The sequence below is a fragment of the Chiloscyllium plagiosum genome, unplaced genomic scaffold (genome assembly GCF_037043375.1).
Source record: "Chiloscyllium plagiosum isolate Xiang-an unplaced genomic scaffold, Cpla_swu_hap1 HiC_scaffold_11, whole genome shotgun sequence".
Lineage (NCBI taxonomy): Eukaryota > Metazoa > Chordata > Chondrichthyes > Orectolobiformes > Hemiscylliidae > Chiloscyllium > Chiloscyllium plagiosum.
The window spans coordinates 50,319,984-50,343,255 of NW_028270149.1; the positions used below are offsets into that span (position 1 = coordinate 50,319,984).

Sequence of the window (23,272 nt, forward strand, 5' to 3'; positions counted from 1 at the left end):
CTATTTGCCAATATGCATGTGCATGGTGTTGCTGATGTCATTATGCTCACACGCCCATTCATTGTTTCACTTGGGCTTAATGTTCTAGTGCTTGGTCCATTGTGCTGCTCAGCTCACCATTCTGTGAATTTGTGTCACCCTGTTGACCTCGCTGCCCCACTCCAGTACATTTCTTGCCACTCGCTGTGAATCTGACTTCAAACCCTTCTTTGACACTGGACTTACTGCTCTGCCACACCCCTTGTGTTAAGACTGCAATCTTGAACCACAATATTAAACTGGATGAGTAAGATTGTTAACCATTTACCTATAATTAATACTCAGCAAATCACAAAGCATTTCAAAAATAATACATTTGTTGGCTCTGCAGTTGTTTAATTGTTCAGTGTTTGGGTAATTCTAATCTTTGATGCAGAAATTTATTTGCAACATTACTGGCAGTGACGTCACAGTGCTTCCACCTGGCCCAGTGAATTGCAGTGACAGCTGATGCAGCCTGAAGAATATCTTCCATTGATAATGCATGGAATCTGAGTGACAATGAAAGATATACAAGAAGCATAAAGGTGGCATTGGAGGGCATGGATGATATTAGGGAGCATGAAGAAATCCTTGGATTCAGAGATTTGGCATGACATGACAAGGGTGATCTGTGTGTGTCAAGGTTTAGGGTGTGAATGTGTTGAGCGATGTGGTTTAAGGAGTGTCTAAATGTTCTTGAGAACTAAGTAACTGCCCTAAAACTAAACTCAGTCTTCTAATCTGCCACCTTATGCCTATGCTCTTCACACTTGCAATCTACATGCAAAGTCAACCTTGGTGTGAAATGGCAAATATGGCGTGCAATGTCACATGTTGGTTGGGTATTCATTTTTCTGAGCTACCAAAAGTGATCAAGTCAGGTGTTGACACTTGTTATTGTGGGTGAATAGGCATTAAGTTCCATAGCACTTACTATGGCCGTTCCATACAGTGCTAGGAATAATAGAGGGTGAAGGAGTGAAGAGTTGTACATTTCTTATGATAGCTAAGACACAGCATGAAGAGGGCCTCTTTAAACAGCTTTTATTTGAACCTGACAGTCCCGCTGGCTGCCTTTTGATTTCTTTCTTGGATTGGCCTGATTGCAGCCCTCACCCATACACTCCAAAGATCCTGCACTTCGTCCCAAGCAGGGTGGGCTGTGCCAGGAATTTTCCTGACTTTCACCACCCACCTTGAGGATAAAATCCAGACAAGAATATCTAAAGTTAGAATTAGCTTTACTATTTTAGTTAAACTAACAAGTACATTCTTCTGATCTGCAGCCTGAATACAAATTAAATTCCAAATTCATTCAACCGATATTTGTTTAGCAACAGCCCAAGTTGGTGCCTTAGTAAGGACACTGCTTCAATTATCTGCTGAATAATTAGTTGTTCATTACATGACATAACACTTGTGTCCTCCTTAAAAACAGTATGTCATAAGTGTTCCAACCTTTTATGAGCAACACGATATGAGGTATTAGCTGACATAATAATCTTGATCACAAATTTCCAATGGGAAGTCAGAAGTTGAGTAGAAAGGCAAAAATGGCAATCAGAATTTGGGGAGGAACTTGGATCAGCCAGGTTTCTATTCTGAACTTAGTAACAATCAAATTTTTGGTCAAATCTTCCATCATTCCATCACGAGGGCCATTGAATGTGATTCCAAAAGCTCATGTCATTGCATTAATGATTGCATGTTTTCTTTGGCCACAGTGATAGTTTACAGGCAACAGGTAAATTCAAACTTTTATGCAAGTCTCTCTTTTTAGTTTTTGAAAACCACTCCATCACCCAATAATTTGTTTTGTGCAGCTCCCTATATTTAGCCATAACTCTTCTCATTTCAGGTTTGTACAATTCCATTGACAGTTGGATGATTGTCCCCAACATTAAGCAAAACCATTACACTGTGCATGGACTTCAGGCTGGGACAAGGTATATCTTTATTGTGAAGGCAATCAACCAGGCAGGCAGTCGCATAAGTGAACCGACCAGATTGAAAACTAATAGTAAGTTGTCCTTTTTGATTGCTTTCTCACATTGTTTACTCTAGATTGCAGTGTTAATGAACAAGATGGAAATCATTTACTGACAATTAACAAACTTCATGATGGTAATCAATGAATTAGTAAGTCTAAATCTGATTTCATTCAGTTGTTTAGTTGTAGGACATCTTGGATTGATGTCACTCTTTTGGTTAATATAAGCAATAATTGTACTTTCAAAAAAAAGATAAAGACAGCACAAAACTGAAACACTTAACTTCAATACCAGTGTACTAATCTCAGCCAGATGTGCAGGAGACATAGTTAATTTAGCACTAAGAAACCGATGGTTAGAGGATAAAAATATATTTGCTTTCTCCCCAATTGTCTATTTAGTATTTTTTGCCAGAAAATATATATGTAGCTGATTGAGGATTAGGACTGGAATTATCCTCCAGTGCCTTGCAAAAGCTGCTTTGCAAAGCTTGCTTGTTATCATTCCATTCCATGTCTACTCTTATTGGAATGTGTTGTGGAATATAAAAATAATAAAAATAGATTTAATTTGCTCTTGCAGTGCAATGGTTACCATGTTTGTGTTACATCCTTTGTGTACTGTTTAAATACAATTAACAGATTTATTGCATTACAGTTGCACACAAAGGGACTAACCCGTGTGCAACTAGAAGAAAATAAACTCTCAGCAAACATTTCCCATCCAGACCTTATTAACAAGCATTCAAAAAGAAGTAAACAGTTATGTTTGTCTAATTCCATTAATAAGCTCCCTTCTCACAGTGAATTTAATAATAATAATCAAGCTATTGATTATTTTACTCAAGAACAGTTGTATTAGTGTTTACGATTTGGGTCAAATTTAAGTGTATATAAAAATAAGTACAGCTCAGAAGAAGACCTTTTGTCCATAAGGCAAAAATGGGTGAAATACAACAGTGCGAGGGAAATGAATTTATGCCCCGAGATAAAATGATTACATTGAAATATTTTGAACTATGTTTGTAAGTAATAATTAGTCTTTCTTGTTGCTTAAAGCAAAATTTTTTTTTAAAAAAGTAGAAAAAGGAGTGGAAATTGTTTGTTCCTCTCTTTTTTTGAAGAAGTTAACTCAATTTCTGGTGTTAGCAATCCAGATGGTAACTCAGTATTCTTCATTTGTGAGTATTTGCCAATAGTCAAATGCTTGATATAGTCATTAAATTCACTGTGAGAAGGGGACTTTTTAATGGAAATAGTCCATCATAACTCTTTACTGCTCTTAAAATGCTTATTAATAAGGTCCTGATGGGAAACATTTGCTGAGAGTTTTCATTTTCTTCTAGTTTGATCTTGAGATGTTACAATCCAAACCAATTCTGTACTTACCTGATTACTAAATATCATACATTCCTAAGACTGGCACTTAGTAGAAATGGGAATCTGGGCTTATTCATCCTTAGCAAAGGCTATGGAGGTCAATGTTTTGCTGCAGCTGAAACTAAATATTACAGCTCAAAATAAGGATCAAATCTTGGATACTTTGATCTGTGTGTAACTAAATATTACATTGGAAAGTGTTAATAACCATTTGGGTGTTCAAAGAAGTTTAACTGCCTATATAAACATTCAGTAAATCCATCAAGAAGATCAATGGTTCAGAGTTCAGGAAGGTGCCAGGGTTCAGTCCCTGGTCAATGCTGAATGAAATGATTTTAGTCAGGGTGGTGTAATTTGAATCCATGTCCACTACATGGGAGACAGTGAGAATCAAGCTAGAGTCCAGCTTTCAACGAATCTCAAACAACATGCATTTCTTTTGGTGTCATGAGCAGAGAAAATCACAAATTGCTTCATAGCCAATGTAGTACTTTTGAAAGGTATTCACTGGTGTAAATGTAAAACTGTTTCAGCTGTAGTGTTCTTTGTATTCAAATTACGCGATGACACTTGATGCTTGGGGTAACAAAGAAAAGTAGGTTGCTTGAACTGGAAGGTACTCATGCCAGGTTGACACATGGTTCTGGAGGTATTCTGCAATACTGAAGAAGTGTTGTACTGGTGGAAGTGCCATTTTCAAATGATTAAATAAAGTCACTGTTCTCTCTGATAATTGTGAAAGATCCCTTGGCAGCACTTGAAGATGGGACAAGGGATTGGGGGTGTTCCCAGGATGCCCTGGTCGAAACTTGTCACTCAACAAGATTAAATAGATGAATTGGCCATGCATCTCTTTGCAATATTTGAGACCTTGCTGGGTAGAGTGTGGTGAAGGCCAGTTAAATATTACAATTAAAAAGGAAATTAGACTTATGTGGAAACATTTCAGGGCTGTGGGACAAGAAGAGAGAATGGCCTTGCACTGGATGAAAATTTTTTTCAGAGAACCAGCACAAACGCAGTGGGCTCTTTTTGCACTGTAATAGTTCTTTGATTTTGGGGTTAACTACTATGATACTCAGGTCAGTTAAGTACAACAGAACATTGCTCCTTTTTAAAAAATTGTATTAGACTTGGCATTATAAGGAAAGCTCGTTGTGAAATACTTGACCATTAAATTTAATAAGAAAACTAAATCCATCACAGTTTATCTTGGAAATAATTTGATTTAATCAAATTACATCCAGTTTCAAGAACTATTTAGTTTGTACTCAGTAAATTACTTGTAATAATGGTGAGTTAGATAAAAAGAATTTGTAATACCTTCTTTTGGTCTTACCACCACCTTCTCCCCCCCCCCCCCCCACCTCCCCGTTCAAAAAGAAACCAATTTCATAGTTATAAATTATAGCTGAAGGAGGAAACAGCAAGAGGAGGATAACAAACAGCAATTTACTTACAGCGCTCACGCACACACAAAATTAATAAGGTAAAGTATTTACATCACAAGGGCACGAAGAAATATAAAACCAAATCAACAGAACTAAAGGACAGTCGGGTGTTTGTCCTGAGTAAATCATCTTTACAACAGCATGACATAGTAGGAGCAAATGAAATGAATGACAGATACAAATGCAATTTAGCAAGTATGGCATGGTGACCATAACTAATTCATGGCTGTGAAAAGGAACTGAACAGGAACAAATTTGCCAGGTCTACAGGCAAAAAAAAAACTGGCAGAGAAGCAGTAGCAGCAACCTTCGTGATGAAGGATACAATCATTTCACTGATGAAAAGGAGGTATTCATTTATTATAATTTTGTTATAGTTATTTCAATGATAACTAGGTAAGCAGGCAGTGGAGACTATGTAGATACAATTTTTTTTTCTACTTAATTCTATTAGAAGTTCTGTTTCAAAATTGGTGTCCTTTAAATATGCCATTTAGATTTTGGACTCACTGGGGTTAGTGTGGAATTATAGACTTCCTGCCTGCCCCTGCTGCATGTTTGTCTGGATGCCTAACCCCTGAACATCTAATTAGCTGACCACTACATGTTTGCACATGACCAGCCATCCTGCAGCAGGACAAACCTAGAGGTTGCAAAACCATGGTATACAGTCAGGAAGGAGTTGCACTGGGAGTTCTCAACATTGACTGCAGACCTGTGTGGTCTCATGGTGTCAGGTCACACATGAGTAATTCAGCAGAGCAGAAGGACAGGCAAGGGTGTTTTGCCGAAATAAATCATCTTTACAAAAGTGCATGGAGTATCAGAGGTGTGGAGGAAAATGAATTACAGGCACAAATTCAATTTTCTGTAATTTCTCCGTTCTCACTCATGATTTATGTACTATATACTTAATTTTCTGTGGCCTCCTCATTCCACCGTTGGCACTAAACCAGTGACAGATGTGTTTTTCACCACACAGAAAGCAAACATCAAAAAATGTGATTCTGTGATTTCCCAGAATGTGTCCCTGTTCAAAGGCTCTCAGGGTCTGATGAAGGGACCCAGAATTTAACAGGGCAGGAAGGTTATAGGAGAACTCACTGACTCCCTTTCTGGACACCTATATTCCACACCACCCCCCACCCATTCAACACCTCCTCCTGACCGTCACTTACCTCTGGTATGGATCACTCCATGATCCCGGCCTCTACTGGATCTACTTTCTGCCATGGACCCTGCTTCCCCACTGCTGAGAACAACATGCTGACCTCCAATTGGCCGACAGCTCTGACAGCGAAAATTTCCCCATTCCTGTAGTTTGGATCTTGTAGAATGCCTGTTTGTCTTGTAGTTTAAAGAGCCTTCTGAGAAAGTAGCAACACTAGTCTCCCTGGTTTTTCAGTTAGTGACCAAGACCCCATATCGCCATAAACTTCCCAAACAATTATTAAATCAGTTGTTAATATTGACACTGACAAATACATTTTTGTTAATTTAACATATCAAAGGATATGTAACTAATAAGAGTTGATTTATGTCAGAGGCAGATCAGCAAGACCTCCTGGAGTAGCGCAAATGATTTATTGCTGTTCCCAGTGTTCTTAAGGAATAGGATTTTTAAAATTAGATTAGATTCCCTACAGTATGGAAACAGGCCCTTCGGCCCATCAAGTCCACACCGGCACTCTGAACCCATCCAGACCCATTTCCCACTGACCAATGCACCTATCACTATGGGCAATATAGCATGGCCAATTCACCTAACCTGCATATCCTTGGATTGTGGGAGGAAACCGGAGCACCCAGAGGAATCCCACGCAGACATGGGGAGAATGTGCAAATTCCACACAGTCACCCGAGGTGGAATTGAACCTGGGTTCCTGGTGCTGTGAAGCAGCAGTGCTAACCACTGTGCCACCATGCCTGATGAATTATGGATGAAAAGTAATTAGAAAATGAATGACATGAGGAAATCAATCCCTTTCTTTGGTCTTAGTTAACCATAAATATTTGACAAGCTAGTTGCTATTGTAATTGAAGGTTAGGTTGAAATGTCATGCTACTACTTAGTTCATAGTTGCTTAAGTGATAACTATGATTAGAGCTGATCTTTAAATCATCTCAATAGATTATAAATGAATTGTAAATATCTGTCAAAATCAAGGTAATGTTAGCTGAGAAGAAACATAATGTTCAAGGAGACTTTGTTTAAATTTACACTTTGTTCTCTGTATTTTCCAGGCCAACCATTCAAACTAGATCCCAAAACAGCTCACAAGAAATTGAAGCTTTCCAACGATGGCCTGGCTATGGAACGGGATGAGAATTCTATGAAGAAGAGCCACACACCCGAGCGCTTTAGCAGCCAAGGGAGCTATGGGGCACTGGGGAATGTATACATTGACAGTGGCTGCCATTACTGGGAGGTTCTACTTGGTGGATGCACATGGTACAGATTTTTAAACAATTAACAGCAAATGTCATTAGCTGCATCTATTTTTTATAAACCAGAATTAGAATTTTAAAGAATACTAACTTGGAGTTTTTGATAAACACAGCTCCCAACTCTTACCCTCATTTTTTTTAAAAGGAAACAATTTCTATTATAGTGGCTTAAGCACTTCTCCATGACCTTAACCTGATAGCAGTTCTTCACATTAACCTGAACAATGACTATCAACATCTTGCAAAGCACCCAAGCGTGACCTGATACACATCTGCAAACTTTCAAGAGCTTTTCTATGAACAATGAAGCTTGGCCAACATGGCCATTTCCAGTGTCCCTGCAAACTGAATAGGCTTAGTTAGCTCTGGATAGCACTGTTATGCAGTGCACTGATCCATTAAGGGATCTTCCTTTGATTCATTTTCTCGATCTGACAATCTTAAGAAATACTTTAACAGAATAAAACAATTATGCTTTGATGAAGGAATTGACCATTTACCATTCATAATAGAATTATGAAGGATATTTGATTTGATATTATCATATGTACTGAGATACAGTGAAAAGTATTGTTTAGTGTGTTAAACAGGCAAATCATACCTTACATAAGTACATCAGGGTAATAAAATAGAATGCAAGATATAGTGTTACAGCTACAGAGAAGATGTAGTGAACAATGAATTCTAATATGAGAGGTCTGTTCTGTTCATAAGTCTGATAACAGCAGGGAAGAACCTGTTCCTAAATTTATTGGAACTTAACCTAAATAGGGAAGGCTGCATTAGGTTAAAAGTGGGTGAGGGGGTGTGATTTGGGCTCAAGTCTAAGAGAGCTGTTTTCCAATCCAAACTCACCATCCCTCACCAAATACCCCACATTATGTTTGGTTTAAACTGAGGCATGAAATTAATACCATGCTAGTTGATGATAAGGTGAGCTTGTCATTCAGTTTTTCAACCTTAAATTTCACAGGGCAGTGGTAACAGCAAGTTATTAAAGAAAATTGTGCATCAACAAATTCTCTAAAAGCATTTGTATGAATGACATGGCTGCTTTTGGGTTGGTTGGTTGGTTCTGTACAGATTTAATGCTGGGTGAGTGGACATGATGGTTATGACAGGCTTTGGATGTAGGTGGATTAGCAAAAGGTGGACATAAGGATTATGAGGAGCCATGGGGTATGGGCTAGCATGGAGCAAGTATGAGGATGGTGCAAGGTGAAAGGTTGTTGATAATAAGGGTCGCAATGCCCTTTTCTGTTCTATTGCTTTCATTATATACAACTGGTTCTTTTAAATAGCCCATCCCCACACTCTGCTTCCTTTGTTGATGATTCCAAACTCTTTCTAGTGGTGGCAGGTCTGACTCCTGTTCCAGGAGAAGACAATGGCAAAGTCTGAATGTTACTGGACAATAATCCAGAGCTCAAGTTAATGCTTTTGGTCATAGGTTCAAATCCCACAACAGGAGAAAGTGAGGTCTGCAGATGCTGGAGATCAAAGTTGAAACTTTATTGCTGGAACAGCACAGCAGGTCAGGCAGCTGAAGAAGGGCCTGTGCCCGAAACGTCGAATCTCCTGTTCCCTGGATGCTGCCTGACCTGCTGTGCTGTTCCAGCAATAAAGTTTCAACAAATCCCACAACAACACACCTTATATTCAAATGACTGAAAATCTGAAATTGAAAGCGAATCTCATTCATAGTGATCAAAGAACTGTCATAGGTGGTCATAAAAACCTAATGTCCATCAGGGAAGAAAATCTGTCTTCCTTACTTGGATTGATGGATACTAATGTGATTGACTGTTATTGGCACTTGATATGACCTAGCAAACCAATCTGATTAAGGGTAATTAGGAATAATCAACAAATGCTAGTTTTGCTAATGATAGCCACATCCCATGAATGAGTTTTCTTTAAAAACACTCACCACAAGCTTCACCATATACCTAAAAAGAAATCTTGTATCTCTAAGCACTTTTGCCTGAGGTAGTGGGTGGGCCAAGCTGGAAATTTTCCAGTTCCTGCTACCTAACTCTGATAGCCATAACAGTATCAATATCTTTACCAAGAGCATTTTGTAGTTGAATCACCTTTTGTAAAATTTCGATAATGGATAGCCAAAGTCTTTTTCCTAGGGTGCAAGAATCCAAAACTAGAGGGCATAGGTTTAGGTTGAAACAGAAAAGGTATTTAAAAAGGACCTGAGGGGTAACTTTCACACAGAAGGTGATACATGTATGGATAAGCTGCCAGAGGAAGTGGTGGAGGATAGTGCAGTCACAACAGTTAAAAGGCATCTGGATGAGTACATGAGTAGGAAGTCTTTAGAGGGATACAGGCCAAATATTGACAAATGGGACTAAGTCACATTGGGACTTCTAGTCAGCATGGATGAGTTGGACAGAAGAGTCTCTTTCCATGCTGTATGACTGACTGTTTGTTTTAGCTTGAAAGAAAATTTCAATTCTATTAAGCTTAATTTATATAAGTGAAAGAAAGTTCATATAGCAACAAGCTGTTGTTAAGATAGTGTAATTAATTTTAAGTAATTTAATTTTATCTTACAATATAAGATTGCCTCTTTAAAGTTTCTAATCAATTCTTTCACAATTTCAAGATTAAAACTCTTTCAATTGAATAATTGGGAATGCAATACAAATTATCATTTTATTTCTATTCTTCAGGTATTCCATTGGCATTTCATATAAATCAGCCCCAAAGAATGAGTGGAATGGAAAGAATTCATCGTCCTGGGTATTCTGTCGCTGCAATAACACATTTGCTGTCAGACACAGTGGCAAAGAGATGTCAGTGGCTGCTAGCCATCAGCTACGAAGGCTTGGTGTTCTTCTCGACTACGATGGTAACACGTTATCATTCTACGATGCCATGAACGTGCACCATCTGCACACGTTTGACATTTCTTTTGCTCTACCTGTGTGCCCCACATTCACAATCTGGAACAAATCATTAATGATCCTGTCAGGGCTCCCTGTCCCGGACCCATTAGACTGCTTGGAGCAGCAGCAGGAATGCATTTGTAGACCCCAGGAATCTCCTTATACGTCAGGGACAAAAGTCAGTCAATAAAGGCCAGACTGAAATGTAACTGACCCATCCACTATTCCCCAAAAAAAGCATTATTCCAGGTAGGGCTAGACTATGCATTGTGCCCTCTCAAGGTAGCACAAGAGCTGCCTTACTCAGAATGACTACTATTATATTGAATTTATAAATTATTTATGATAATTATGTTCACAATTTATCATTAGAGAGAGATTGTATTCCAGAAAATGCACTTTCAAGACATGCTTTTAGATTATGGAAAGTTGTTTTTAATATGTCAAGGCTGGAAGAAGATAATTTAAATAGATCTGAAGGTTCAGCTTCAGTTTCTAGAAGCTCATGTATTGTACATTAGACACACCTAAATCTAGCATCTGAAGAAAGTTGTTATTCTTGTTTGCTGAGACTATAATCTGCAACACAGAGGGAGAGCTTCTCACAATGAAAGGAGAATAACTCCACCCTGCATGTCGCAGTAGAACAGTCACCATAAAGAGAGAATCCCCAGCTGCTGTTAAATGACTAAAATGGTGTGCAGAGAACAGAAACAGCAAGCATGTTTAGACAGTGCCTCAAAAGAAGAACCTAATTCTATCAAGAAATTTGTCCTGATGTATTTCATGGATTCATTATATTGTCATCTTGTTGTTATTGTTTGTGAATGAAAGGAATTCCATTCAAGGCTCTGTATTAAAACAATTATGTTGATATATGGAACTTTAACTAGTGTGTGTAATGTTAAAAATGGTATAAATATTTAATGACAAAGTGTTTGGTGGTTCTTCACCCATTTGAAAAGATTCACCTATTTTCTTAGCTGCTACTATTTTTGAAAATGGAAGAAATTTCACTGCAATGTAGAAATGATACTAGTTCCAAATGGAATGGAATATATTAAAGGGTGGAGTCTAAAATTGAGACAGTCGTGAGAATAAAAATCAAACGAAGTCTGTCGTCCAGCCCTTCAGGCAACACGGGCAGCTTTCCCATTTGGTAAATTTGCTCCCTCCTCCTTCATCCACATTCATGTCACAAGGAAACATTCATTCACCTTTATATCATCAGGGCCCCAGGAACACATGTCCTTTAGATTCAAAACTAATGGGGAAAAACAAGACACAACCTCTAAATTGAATTGTTGGGGGAAACAAAAGCATGTACAACACCATTAAACCAGCAGGCATTTTATCATAAATTCATAAGCATTCCGCACTCAATCAGAGATCAGTGCCCAGCCAAATATGCAAGAAATGAAACTGTATTAACAGCGACAGTACAATGGCTCAATGGTTAGCACTGCTGTCTCAACACCCAGGACCTGGGTTCAATTCCAGTCTTGGGCAAGCATTTGTGTGAAGTTTGCACATTCTCTCCATATGTGTGTGGATTTCAGCCAGAGGGCTCTAGTTTCCACTCATGTGCAGGTTAGGTGGATTGGCTGTGCTAAAATTGTTTATCTTGCCCAGGGATGTGCAGACTAGGTAGATTAGCCATTGTAAATGTGAGGTTACGGGCAAAGAGAAGGACAGTGTGTGTGGTGAGCTGGTCTTCGGGGAGTTGTTGCAGGCTCGATCGGCTCTTTCTGCACTATGGTGATACTATGATTAAAATATAATTTATGTTAATAAATGTGATGTCAGCTCTAGACTTAACATGACATTATATACTTAAAGCAAGTACACAAATGTAGAGACACAAAAGCTCCTATACATGTAACACGCTGGAGATGTAAAGATAGAAAATGGCAATTTAATGCACGGAAATGATTTGTTCAGGTTTTTATAATTTTAAAAAAGGGTCCCATTGCAAAGTAGGGTGCAAAATGGCTCAGTTACAGAACCGCTGTCATTATACTGACAATACAATCTGACTCTTAAAAATCAAGAAAGAATTTGTAAAACAAAGATTGACGTTCATTTCTTAAGTTAAAGGCTTAAATGGCAGGAATTTATATTTAGATTCATCCCACACTGATAGGAATGTAATCTTCCTTGGAAAAATAGTGAACGTGGCCTGGACTTTCATGGATTGAGGACAACAAGGGGAACTCTTTAATAACAATGGGTGAGTCCTGATTGAGATTTCCAGCCCCCATTCCCACCGTTTGAGAGTGCCTTTTAAAAGGTTTGGGCTAGTTCAGGTCACAAAGCTGCACCCTATATTCCTGACTTGGCTGGCTCCTCTGTACAAATGAACATAGCCTAAACATCAGCAGTTTTCAGATTTGCACCAGACTTGTAAAGAGTCATGGGTCTTGCCCTCATTATGCTCCCTATCTTATCAGAGCACTGACAATGGGGTGGAAAGGTACTAAATACTAGGTCCCTCCAGGGGCTTGGACAGTCCTTCCCCTTCTCCCATGTGGTGACCAATCCGAGCAAGGTGACATATTTGAGAAAGGACCAGATTAGAGAAACAACTGGTCAGTCATACCCACATGTTGCTACAAGATATTGGGCGGGGAGAAAGGGAAGGATTCTGCAAGGAATATAGGGTGAATCAAAAGATGAAAGGAAATGGGGTCAAGAAAATTAAGCTGTGAATGCCGGGGGATGTGGAGGTTACAAAAGAAAGTGAGAAAGGGGCAGCTACAAATGGCCTGACTTAGGAAGATGTGAGATGGTGAAAGAAATAAGGAGGCAGCAAAGGTGTGTGATGATGAAAAGAAGGAAGCTACAAAGGAGAGGAAAAATTTTAACCTGTAAGCATCTCTATCTAGGCACTAGAAATACTCAAAATCACTAAGGTAATGAATGCCTTGCAATGAAAGTTGGATCTCGAACTGAAGGTCGCATATGTTCAGGAGCTACGTTTTGGGGAAAACAGTGTGTGCCATTGTTTGTTTAAATTTGGAATTGAGATCTGAGATGCAGTGAGTAAATTAATAATTGCCTCACAATATAACTTTTTGAAAAGAAAACTTAAAAATGAAAAAGGCAATAGACTTACGGCGTGTCTAGGAAATTAATGCTATTCTTCAATGTTGTGGCTTTTAAGTTTAATGGGTTTGTTAAATGAGAATGTTGATGAATTCTTCAAATCATGCACAAGTAGAATTAGAAACACCATTGCCACTTTGTTTGAGTTGAACATTGATACTACGTGATGACATCACCTAATAAAGAAGTTCTGCATGATTCTATTTTATAGAACACAAATGCATTGAGGAATGTGCTAAATAGAAGCTGTTCAGTGTGGGGACAGGGATGCATATAAGGAGGGTGAAAGGAAGAGAAGCACGAGGGCAATGTATCACTACCCCTGACCCTATACCAGATGCTGCCTTCCACCCACCCTCATTCCAATATCTCTTCTTCCCTTCCCCACCCCCACTCTGCTCAGCCATGCCCCTCTACTCACCCTCTTGACTCCTCATGCCTGACTAAGACTCTTGATACACCACCTAATTACCAATGTATTCTGTCCATGCCAAGCTATGTTCCTCCATCCACTGCTATGATACTACAGGCCTACCTATAACAAGCTAAAACATCACCCGACACAGCACACACACCCCTCCCCCGAGTCTTTCATAACCCCATGCCTATGACCCATTAAACACTCTATAGAATTAATTAACTCTGTAATGCCAATAGGATGTGTTTGAAAAAAGGTTTGTTATTCAGAATGTATTAATACTATGTTCAAAAATTGTTATTTTACTACAGTGCAATATAAATATCAATCATCCATTGGCTTTAAAGTATCAATAACAGAAACCACAAGCAATTGAAACCTCTTAGTCTTTTGGAAATAAGCATCTTGCAATTGAAAACAAAAATCAGAGAGCCAAAGATGTCAAGCAATGTTTTCCCTGGGCCACGTGTTTCAGGTTCAGGCTTTTGAATGGTTTGTTAACATTTTACCCCATCCCATATCAACCATCCAAAGAAAACAAGGAAGGGAATCCATTGTTGTTCACATTACAGACAGTGAACAATATATAGGGGAATAAGGAGGGTTTGAGGGGGAGTCAAATTAGCATTCAGCAATAAATTAACAGATTGCAGTCTTTTTCATGGAGGCAATTAGAAGGTGACATTTACCAAACTGCAGAAAATCTCATCTGGTCATATGAATAACATTTTCATGCATCATAAATACTGAATTTTTAAAAATCAATTAAGAAAAACTATCAAAATGGCAAAGCTACAAGTTAATATGTGGCTGTGGCATTTTACAAAGTTCAAAAAGATTCGCATAGGGGAGTGTCTTCAAGCTGAGTTTTTTTGAAACCATTATCTTACTGGAGACTATTTCAGGTTCTGGAGGGAATGATTCATATCAGTAACGAACTTCCCTGAATTGCAAGTATGTCCCTTTATCCTTACAATCTGAATTTGAAAGGGGCTCAGATGAAAAATTTACTTAGCATCTCATTTACTTTATCCTGTTGTTGCATCAATCCATCTCCAAGGCTGAAGTGTGCAAGTTTTTCTAAATTTGCTCACTCAGTTCATTGACAGATGGTTTGTGATGCAGAGTGATGTCAGCAGCATGAGTTTAATTCCTGTACCAACTGAGGTCACCGTGACTGGCTTCACCTTCACACCATTTCCCCTTAGCTGAGGTGTGGTGATCCTTAAGTTAAACTCAGAGTAGTGATGTGGTACTTTCGCTACTCTGCCACAACACGCCTAAACAAGAAATAGCCTCCTTGTTCCTCAATTATCTGAATTTAATACTGTACTCCGAGCTTCAGTATGATTGTTTTTGTCAAACTTTACTAATGTAGAACTCTGTTTTATGGATCGTCATCAGTGATGTTCAATATAGTGATTTTCCATCTTTGGGGCAGCTATGTGATCTGTAGCAATAAGAGATGTGATAGTAATTCTATTTTCTCTCACAAATTATTTATTTATTCATGGGATGTGGGCATCACTGGCTGGGGCAGTATTTATTGTTAATCCCTAGTTTTTTTTTAAGATGTTGGTGAGCTGCCTTATTGAAACATTGCAGTCCATTTGGTGTAGGGACACCCACAATGCTGTTAGGGAGAGAGTTCTACTCTGAAGGAAGAGCGATATATTTCCAAGTCAGGAAGATGAGTAGTTAGGGTGGAACCTAGTGATGGTATCCCATGTATTTGCCACCCTAACCTCCTAGATGTTAGTGGTTATGGGTTTGGAAGGTGCTGTCGCAGGAGGCTTGTTAAATTTCTGCAGCGATTCCTGAAATGATACAGTGCTGCTACTGAACATTGGTGGTGGAGGGAGTGAATATTTGTGGAAACAACCTAGCTACTCTGTCCTGAATGGAAAACCCATGATTTCCATGAAACATTCTAAAATTGACAGCAAGCGTCTGGCAAAATTCAGCCACTGCCAATTCTAATTAGATTCTAACCCAAAATATCCACTACCGTCTGATTTCTGTGCTGAAGATTCCTGGACAGAGACTTCCTTTTACAATGATATCCAGGTAACCTCAGTCCAACAGCCCCTTTTACATTATAGTCTGAATGTCAAATGTCCACAGACGTTTAAAGCTTGTGTGATAGGGTCAGGTAAGGAAGGTGGGTGGAGGGTTTAGGGTGGCCAGTGAGCAAGATAGCAGTGGTGCCAGATGGCTGAGGGGGTACTGTGCCAGGTGGGTGAGGAATAATGAGTTCCAGGGTAGATGTGTTTGGGTAGGTCATTATTGTGGTCAAATTGGGTTGGAGCATGTTGAAATCAGATGGAGGGCTTCTAGGTCCAGCAGTTGGGATTTGAATGAATTGATTGCCTGGTTAGAACAGGTGTCAGTTTGAAGGGAGTTTGGGACTGACTGGGAACAGGGAAGGAAAGAGTAGGGTTGGGGGTGGATATGTTGGGTCCAGTAAGGGGAGGTGAGAAATGTAGTTTGAGGTCAGGTGACATCTTGGGTCAGGTGCTGTGTCTGTGTTGTTTAAAAGCTCTGACAGAGCAGTGTGTTCAATTTCACTGTACTGAAGTAAAGCTTAGGTGGTCTGCTTATTGGGTATGTGTGCATCAATGTAGAAATCTCATAACTATGCCATACTAGAACAGGTATTTGTACATGATTGCATTTCAGTGTTGGTTTGGGTCAGTTTCCTGTCTGGTCTGATGTAGTGTGTTGGATCCAAGGAAGAGGATATAGGTATCAGGTCTGGAAGTGTATCAAAAAGAGACATGGATGTGTAATGGCATTTCAGTGGTGAGGCAGGGAGGTCAGTTTAATGGTTACCTCGGAGTTAGAGTTGATATACCTTCAATATCCTTCTACATTTAAAGAATTTCTAGAGAGTTCCAGTTACATGGGAATTGCCCGTCAGAATTTTCAATCTCCCAAGCAAATCCCTCAGGAGGTAGGAAGTTCTGCATGTTCAACAGATAACTTTAATCTACATTGCCACAAATGACTCTGATTATTGTAACCTCTGGATTGTTATGTTCTTCAGTGGGCTTAATTCCTTCAACAAATGTTCTGAACTTCAGAAAGTTTACAAGGTTTCATGAAAAATGTGGGCGGAGCATACAGAATCATAAAGTAACAGCTGTAGCTTCAGTGACTGTCTAATTGTTAACTGGCTCAGAGTGGAATAATCTTTCATGACTTCATATGCACACAGAATATTGCAACATTTTGCAACGACCTGATATTTCCACCAGGTTCTATTTTGTAGTTAGATATCTACATGGGTCAAACTTACCACATTGTTGTTTGGAACTTCACTATTTTATGCTGTTTCAAACTAAATGATTGCTCATAATCAATCAGCCTCCAGACTTCACTGCTTTATAGTCATGATTTTGACATTGATGCAAAGGAATTGTCAAATCTTTAAACAACAGTACCTACTCCTCTATTTCTCCCAGCATTTTGTGCATGCATGAAGACAGCAAATTAAACAAACACCTGCCAGAAACAAAGATTGGCAATTAGATCATTATCTAGTTTCCTTGAACGTTTGTACTTTGTAAACACTCTGTCAGTCCTTTGCTGAAGATTTTTGAAATTGACTTAAATTCTTTGGCTTTGCTGGTAGCCTGTCATATCATTGCTCTGTGAAATGGATATTAAAAGAGAAAGTTTTAATTATCCTTCTGTTTCAGTCAGTAAATTATTCAGCAGATGTATTGATTATATTGAACCAAGAAATTCCCACTTTCAGCTATTGGCCAGTGAAAGATTCACTGTAACAATGAGGGTGCCAGAATTGACTTCAATGTCATTTGGTTGAAAAAGTGGGGAGAAACTCATGTAATTATATAAAAGATTTCCAGTTCAGGTTATTCAGTGAACATGTCTTCATAATGCAAGTCTTGTAGATGGCGAAGATTGAGCTAATCGTTTAGCTGACTATGGTGAAATAGTTTGTAGACAGTCCTTGTCCTAACTCCAATTTGATGAAAGTTTGCTTCAGGGGCATAGCAAAGCACAGTTGCATTAATGTATCCAAATACTTTCAGGAGAATATATTTAAAGAAGTCTGATGCCCATCTCTGAGACAACAGTATATACACAAAGATACAGTGGAGACCCTCACTGATTGATTGGGAATTGAGTCAGAGGTTTACAGCATGGAAACAGGCTTGTCAGCCCAACTTGTCCATGCTGTTCAGTATTCACAATTAGTCTAGGCCCATTTGGTCTATATTTATCCTATCCAATTGCCTGTCCAAATAGTTCTTAAATTTGGAAATTGTACTCACCCCCACGACTACCTCTAGCAGCCTGTTCCAGAGATGCTCCACCCTCTGTATGGAAAAAAATTGCCCCTCTGGACACTTTTGTATTTCTCGCTTAACCTATGCCCTCTAGTTGTAGATTCCCCTGCCGTGAGGAAAAGCAGTTGACTAAATTTGTACAATATATGTTCCATATATAGTGTGGCAAAAGTATCACCATGTTATACAATAAGTCTTTGAGGCATAAAAGTATTGGATTTTAAGGATTATAAATAACTTCACTGTTTTTAAGAATTACAAAACGTGTAGCACGGAAACCAACCACCTGGCCAACCTAACTGCCAGTATTTCCTGAAGAAGGGCTTATGCCCGAAACGTCGATTCTCCTGTTCCCTGGATGCTGCCTGACCTGCTGCGCTTTTCCAGCAACACATTTCCAGCTACCAGTATTTATGTTCCCTGTGATTCTTCACCACTAATAGCTGCCCTGGGCCCCAACTATTCCATTTAACTATCAGCATAAAAAAAAAACTTTCTATTTCTTTCTGCTTCATGTAGTTTCTAGCTTCCCATTAAATGCATTTAAGACATTAGCTGTATCTACACATATCAGTTTCAGCATTCCAACCCCTCAATGAAGGAGCATTTCCTTCTCAGTTTTATTTGTACTACCTTATGCTTATGGCCCCAGGTTTTTTGATAACCCCACCAGGGATATGGCATGCAATCTTGACATACTGGGGATCTCAAGAGCTGGCAAGAGACCTACATTGCCACTTCCAAGAAAGACCTACCAGATCACAAGCCAATCAGGCAGAACCAAGGCTATAAGCTGGCCTTTCTCTGAAATCAGCTAACTGGGGCTGAAATCCCACCTATCAGAAGCTGGCTCTTGTGTGCAGCAGAACCACAAAAGGTACCTTGTTTTTTTTCGAAGGAAGTATACAGCCTCTGGAATCCCAGAGTTCCAGGTTTGTAGAGAATTCAGGACAAATTCAGTGATGTGGGTGGGGCCAGAATGTGGGCTTTTCACATTGGAGGCCATGGTACAGAACAGCAGGAGGTAGGAGAACCAGCCAGGGTGTACCTGCTGCCTGGTTTTCAATAAGGCACTCATAGCCTTTGATCAAGGGACACCAGCTGCCCCCCTCCTCTCACTACTGAGAGAACATGGTGTCCGTAGGGTAGCAGTGGTTGTGTATTCTGGGTAGCAGCACATCTGTTTGAAGCTAGATCAATTTTACACGTGAAGGGCTGATGCCCTAAGGTAATCCTTAATTGATAATGGTTGGTCACATTATTCCTCCCTTGAACTTAAGGTTAGCAGAAGCAGGACAATTTCAAGTTTTCTCTGACTACGTAAAATTGTCAGTTATGTATGTTTTGCAGCTTGAGAAACCATTGGTTTTCTGAACAAAGGAAATAAGCACCTTAATTTCAAACACCATAATCAGCTAACACCAGGTAAGCAGCTGGCAGGAAGTGTACTAAGGAGAATTCATTGTCTCACGTGGATTTTCAGATACTCCTCACTTAGCAGTTGGTCTGCTCAGGCCTCATCGCCTTTATTGTAGACAAAGTCAAGAAGCTTTACCAAAGTCAGTCAAAGCATGGAAACAGACAGAACTCAAATAATTTTTCTTATCTGTAAATGGTATATCAACTCAACAAGGGCTGGAAAAATCTTTTCCCAAACTCTGCGCAGTTATTACTGGGATTTCAGAGTATTTTCAGAGGGGAGTAAGTACCTGACATAATGCTTCATTTCCATTTTATGTTCTCATTTCTCCTCCACGATTTCTCTTTTTCCTTGCCAATGGCATAGAATTGAAATCAGTAGTTGAGAAATGAATACAGTTTGCCCAAACAACATTATGAAAATGAATCTACTAAATAAAAAGAGAGTGTGGGTTAAAAGCATAAGTTTGTTCTCTAGGAACAGTTTAGATACATTGTACTTTTATAAATGTGAATCTTTGGATACAATTTTAATACACTCAAAGCCTATTTACTTGCGGAGTTAAAATTGGGCCCTGGGTCTAGCAGGCAGCAGGCACACAAAATCCGAAACTGAATCAGTGGAGCATGAAACTTCAATTTTTGATTGTTTTTGTTTGGGGAATCATGCTTGGGCAGAAATTCATAAGTTAAGGGCTGGGAATCCTAATTCACCAGCTGTCAATAGCAGAAAATTATGGATGCAAGGCCAATTATTTACTCCAGTGAAATGAATAGATAGAAGACTGCACATAATAATTAATGGTATTAGTTATTAACCTTGTCAATGAAGTTTCACCAGGAAGAATGCAGAGATCAGAAGCCTTCATAACCTCAGGCTTACCCTGCCCTTGATTTCATTTTGGACTTGGCATTATTTTGCTAAGACTGGATAGCTACTAGTCAGTCTTGCAAGACCATCTGTGGGACTTACAATTAGACAGCAAACAGACTGCTCAAGCTGACAGTGACTGAATTGTCTCATTCTGTAGTGTTTTATCAGCATCAATGCAGGTTGTAGTTGCAATAACATTTCTAATTAGGTATGTGATTAAAGGATTCAAGCTGTTTATAATGCATACCATAGAGAAGCTGGGAATTACTGTACATTTTTAATTAAGTGGTTGTTTGAAAAAATATAAACCGATTATGGTTAACTGTTGCATTTCAACTAACAATACTTAAAGAACAAGACAGAGTTATAAACAAAGAATAAGTGAAGAGCTGATTTATTAGAGATAGTTAGTTAGTGTCAAACACCAAGCAGTGTTGAACCATTTCAGTCAACCCCAGTAGAAAAATCACAATTACAACAGATGCTAAGAGAGTCTTAAACCATGTCTGAAAAGTTTTTCTCCACTGTTTTAAAGAGATGTTAATGAATCTATTTTAAATAGGCATGTGTTTTTACACTTACCACATAGAAGGGATAGTTTATATAAAGGTGAAAAATCAGTCTAATAGTAACCCACAGCATTACTTATGAACTATATAGTTTATTTTCATAATATTTTCAAAGATTGCTGTAGATTTGTAATTATTTAGAGAATGAAAATTCTAAGTATTATGAATATAATAAAAAACTTTGAAGCAAGTGCCACTTAGATTGGGTGTGCTATTGACTGGAATGAACAAATTTTGTCCAGAGTTTACATTTCCTTTTACGGGTGTGAAGTATGTGACTACTCCAAAATGAGACTAAGGACAGGAGAGAAGGCAAAGGTTCTTTGCATTGATGGTTTCTACATTCCCAGCTCAGGGAACAGGCAGTGCATCAACAGTCAGTTGGTGAAATTAAGAGTGTTAGGTCTTCAAGTTGCAGTTGTGTGGCCTACGTTGTTGGTCGAGGTCAGACTACCATCAGATGGAGAGGGCTACTTTCTAGGGAAGAAAGTTTAACAGGCTTCTGAAAGCTCATTGATACTTTATAGCAAAGTAAAATGTTTACTTTATACTTGGTGACCAATTAAGCTCCTTATCGGTTTGCTTCACTTTTCATCCTTTCCACCTCTCTCATTTTCTTTGTAGACATCATTTAAATTAAACCAAGCTTTTCATCACCAGTTTTGATAACTCCTTTTGGGCCCCAGGTGTTAACTATCTTAGGATGTCAGAAACACTTCAGAAATGTAGTAGTCATTTAGGACATACTTAAAGCTACACATTAATAGCACTTTGACCTCTCCTATTTGTTGGATGCTCTGCTCTCTTGTGCATTTCTGCATGTAAAGGCCAGTGAAAATGACCCCCTTTAAGACGGCTTAGCTGCAGAATTCTGCAGGTTTTTACACAAAGTTCGACTGCAAGATGCTAAAGTCATGTAAGTGACACCACAGAGACTGAACGCAGATCCTCTTCATTTCTCAGCCATAGTGATGAACTTCCTTGGCAGGTCTTCTCATGTCTAATATAACTGAGTTGGAGAAACAAGTTTCTTCCTTCTCATAATTCCTATGACTCCTAAAGTCCTCAATTACATCTTCCCTGTAGAGTTACAATAGGCTCTTCACTCTTTGCAAGCTATCTTCCTGACACCAGTAATTGTATCTATTCACGAATGAAGTAATTTACAGCAGAAAACCCCTGTGGGAAAATTAATTCTTGGTCTAATCTCCGGTCTTTCACAGATGATATATTGTTGTGCAAAAATGATACATTTTTCAGAGTTTTTGAAGTCCTCATTTTGCTATGAGCTTTCAGGCATCAGGTTTAGAAGACTTGGCCTTTGATTTTAAGTTAATTAAAGGAGTGACAGAAACAAATCAAATAATTACAGTAACAATGTACATGAAATTATAATCCAGCCATACAGCTACAATGTCATTGCATAGAACAGGATCAGCATGTTATTATGTACATAGTATATAATTAGAAAGTTTTTAAATAGTAGGGTTGTACTTTTAAAAACATGGGGTGAGGATTGTGTACATAATTGAACTAAATTGTTGCTTCTGATTTTAAGATGAGAATGAAATACCAAAGAAAGTCCAGACAATTTGTGATAATGTTCTGTATAGCCTATGTCTACGTCATGATGGAAAAGAATTAGTGACACAAAGATAGTGGATAATTACAACAATTGTGCCTCCATAACTAGTGTCTACATTTTTTTTGTTGCAGAATACTTGGTATAAGGGAAAGATAAAAAAATCAGGACAAAACCTGTACACATTTCCCTGTGATCAAGCAAGAGGGAATGATCTGGATATTGGGTTGAGTGCTTGAAGAAATTTAAAGTATTGTAAGGAAAGAGGAATTATGTTAAAATCAAATTATTCCATTTGGTAACTACAACCATCTGTGTTCCCCTTCTGAAAGGATCAATTAAATAACAGGAACACAGTCTCATGAAACATACTTCTGTCACCCAGTAACCAAGCTTCATATGTGAACTTAAACAGCAACGTGAATGTGAATTATTTGAACACAGCAAATCGCCACAGGCACATCCTGTGCAACCTTCCCCCATTCCTAATATTTCACAGTTCCAGCATCATTGGTAAAAACAAGGTTTCCATCTGCCAACAGTAAAGAATGAGGATACCATCCAAAAATCTTAGAAATGGTTCAGCTTGCCCACCACTTCAATTTGAAATTGTACACAACACCTACCATAGGGAAGATCAAGAGATCATATTCAGCTCAACAAGCAGAACTTCTTTTCATGACTATAAAGTGACCTTGAAGTTCAAAGAAAACCACACAGGAACAAAAATCAAAGATATCTGTTACAACTGAGGTTGAAGCACTGAAAATAATCAGAATATGCCTATTACTAGCCT

General features: G+C 38.7%; 1 protein-coding gene across 5 annotated transcripts in view; it reads left to right on the top strand.

Moving 5' to 3' along the window:
* Positions 1 to 15,570, top strand: part of LOC122557236 (putative E3 ubiquitin-protein ligase MID2) — a 401,669-nt gene extending 386,099 nt beyond the window's left edge. For all 5 annotated transcript variants that reach the window (XM_087992043.1, XM_043704700.2, XM_043704699.2 and 2 more), the window contains exons 8-10: positions 1,880 to 2,041; positions 7,087 to 7,294; positions 9,978 to 15,570. In XM_087992043.1, the coding sequence (XP_087848169.1) occupies positions 1,880 to 2,041; positions 7,087 to 7,294; positions 9,978 to 10,383 (776 nt within the window). In that variant the 3' untranslated portion in view covers positions 10,384 to 15,570. The remainder of the gene's footprint in view (positions 1 to 1,879; positions 2,042 to 7,086; positions 7,295 to 9,977) is intronic.
* The last annotated feature ends 7,702 nt before the right edge of the window (positions 15,571 to 23,272 follow it).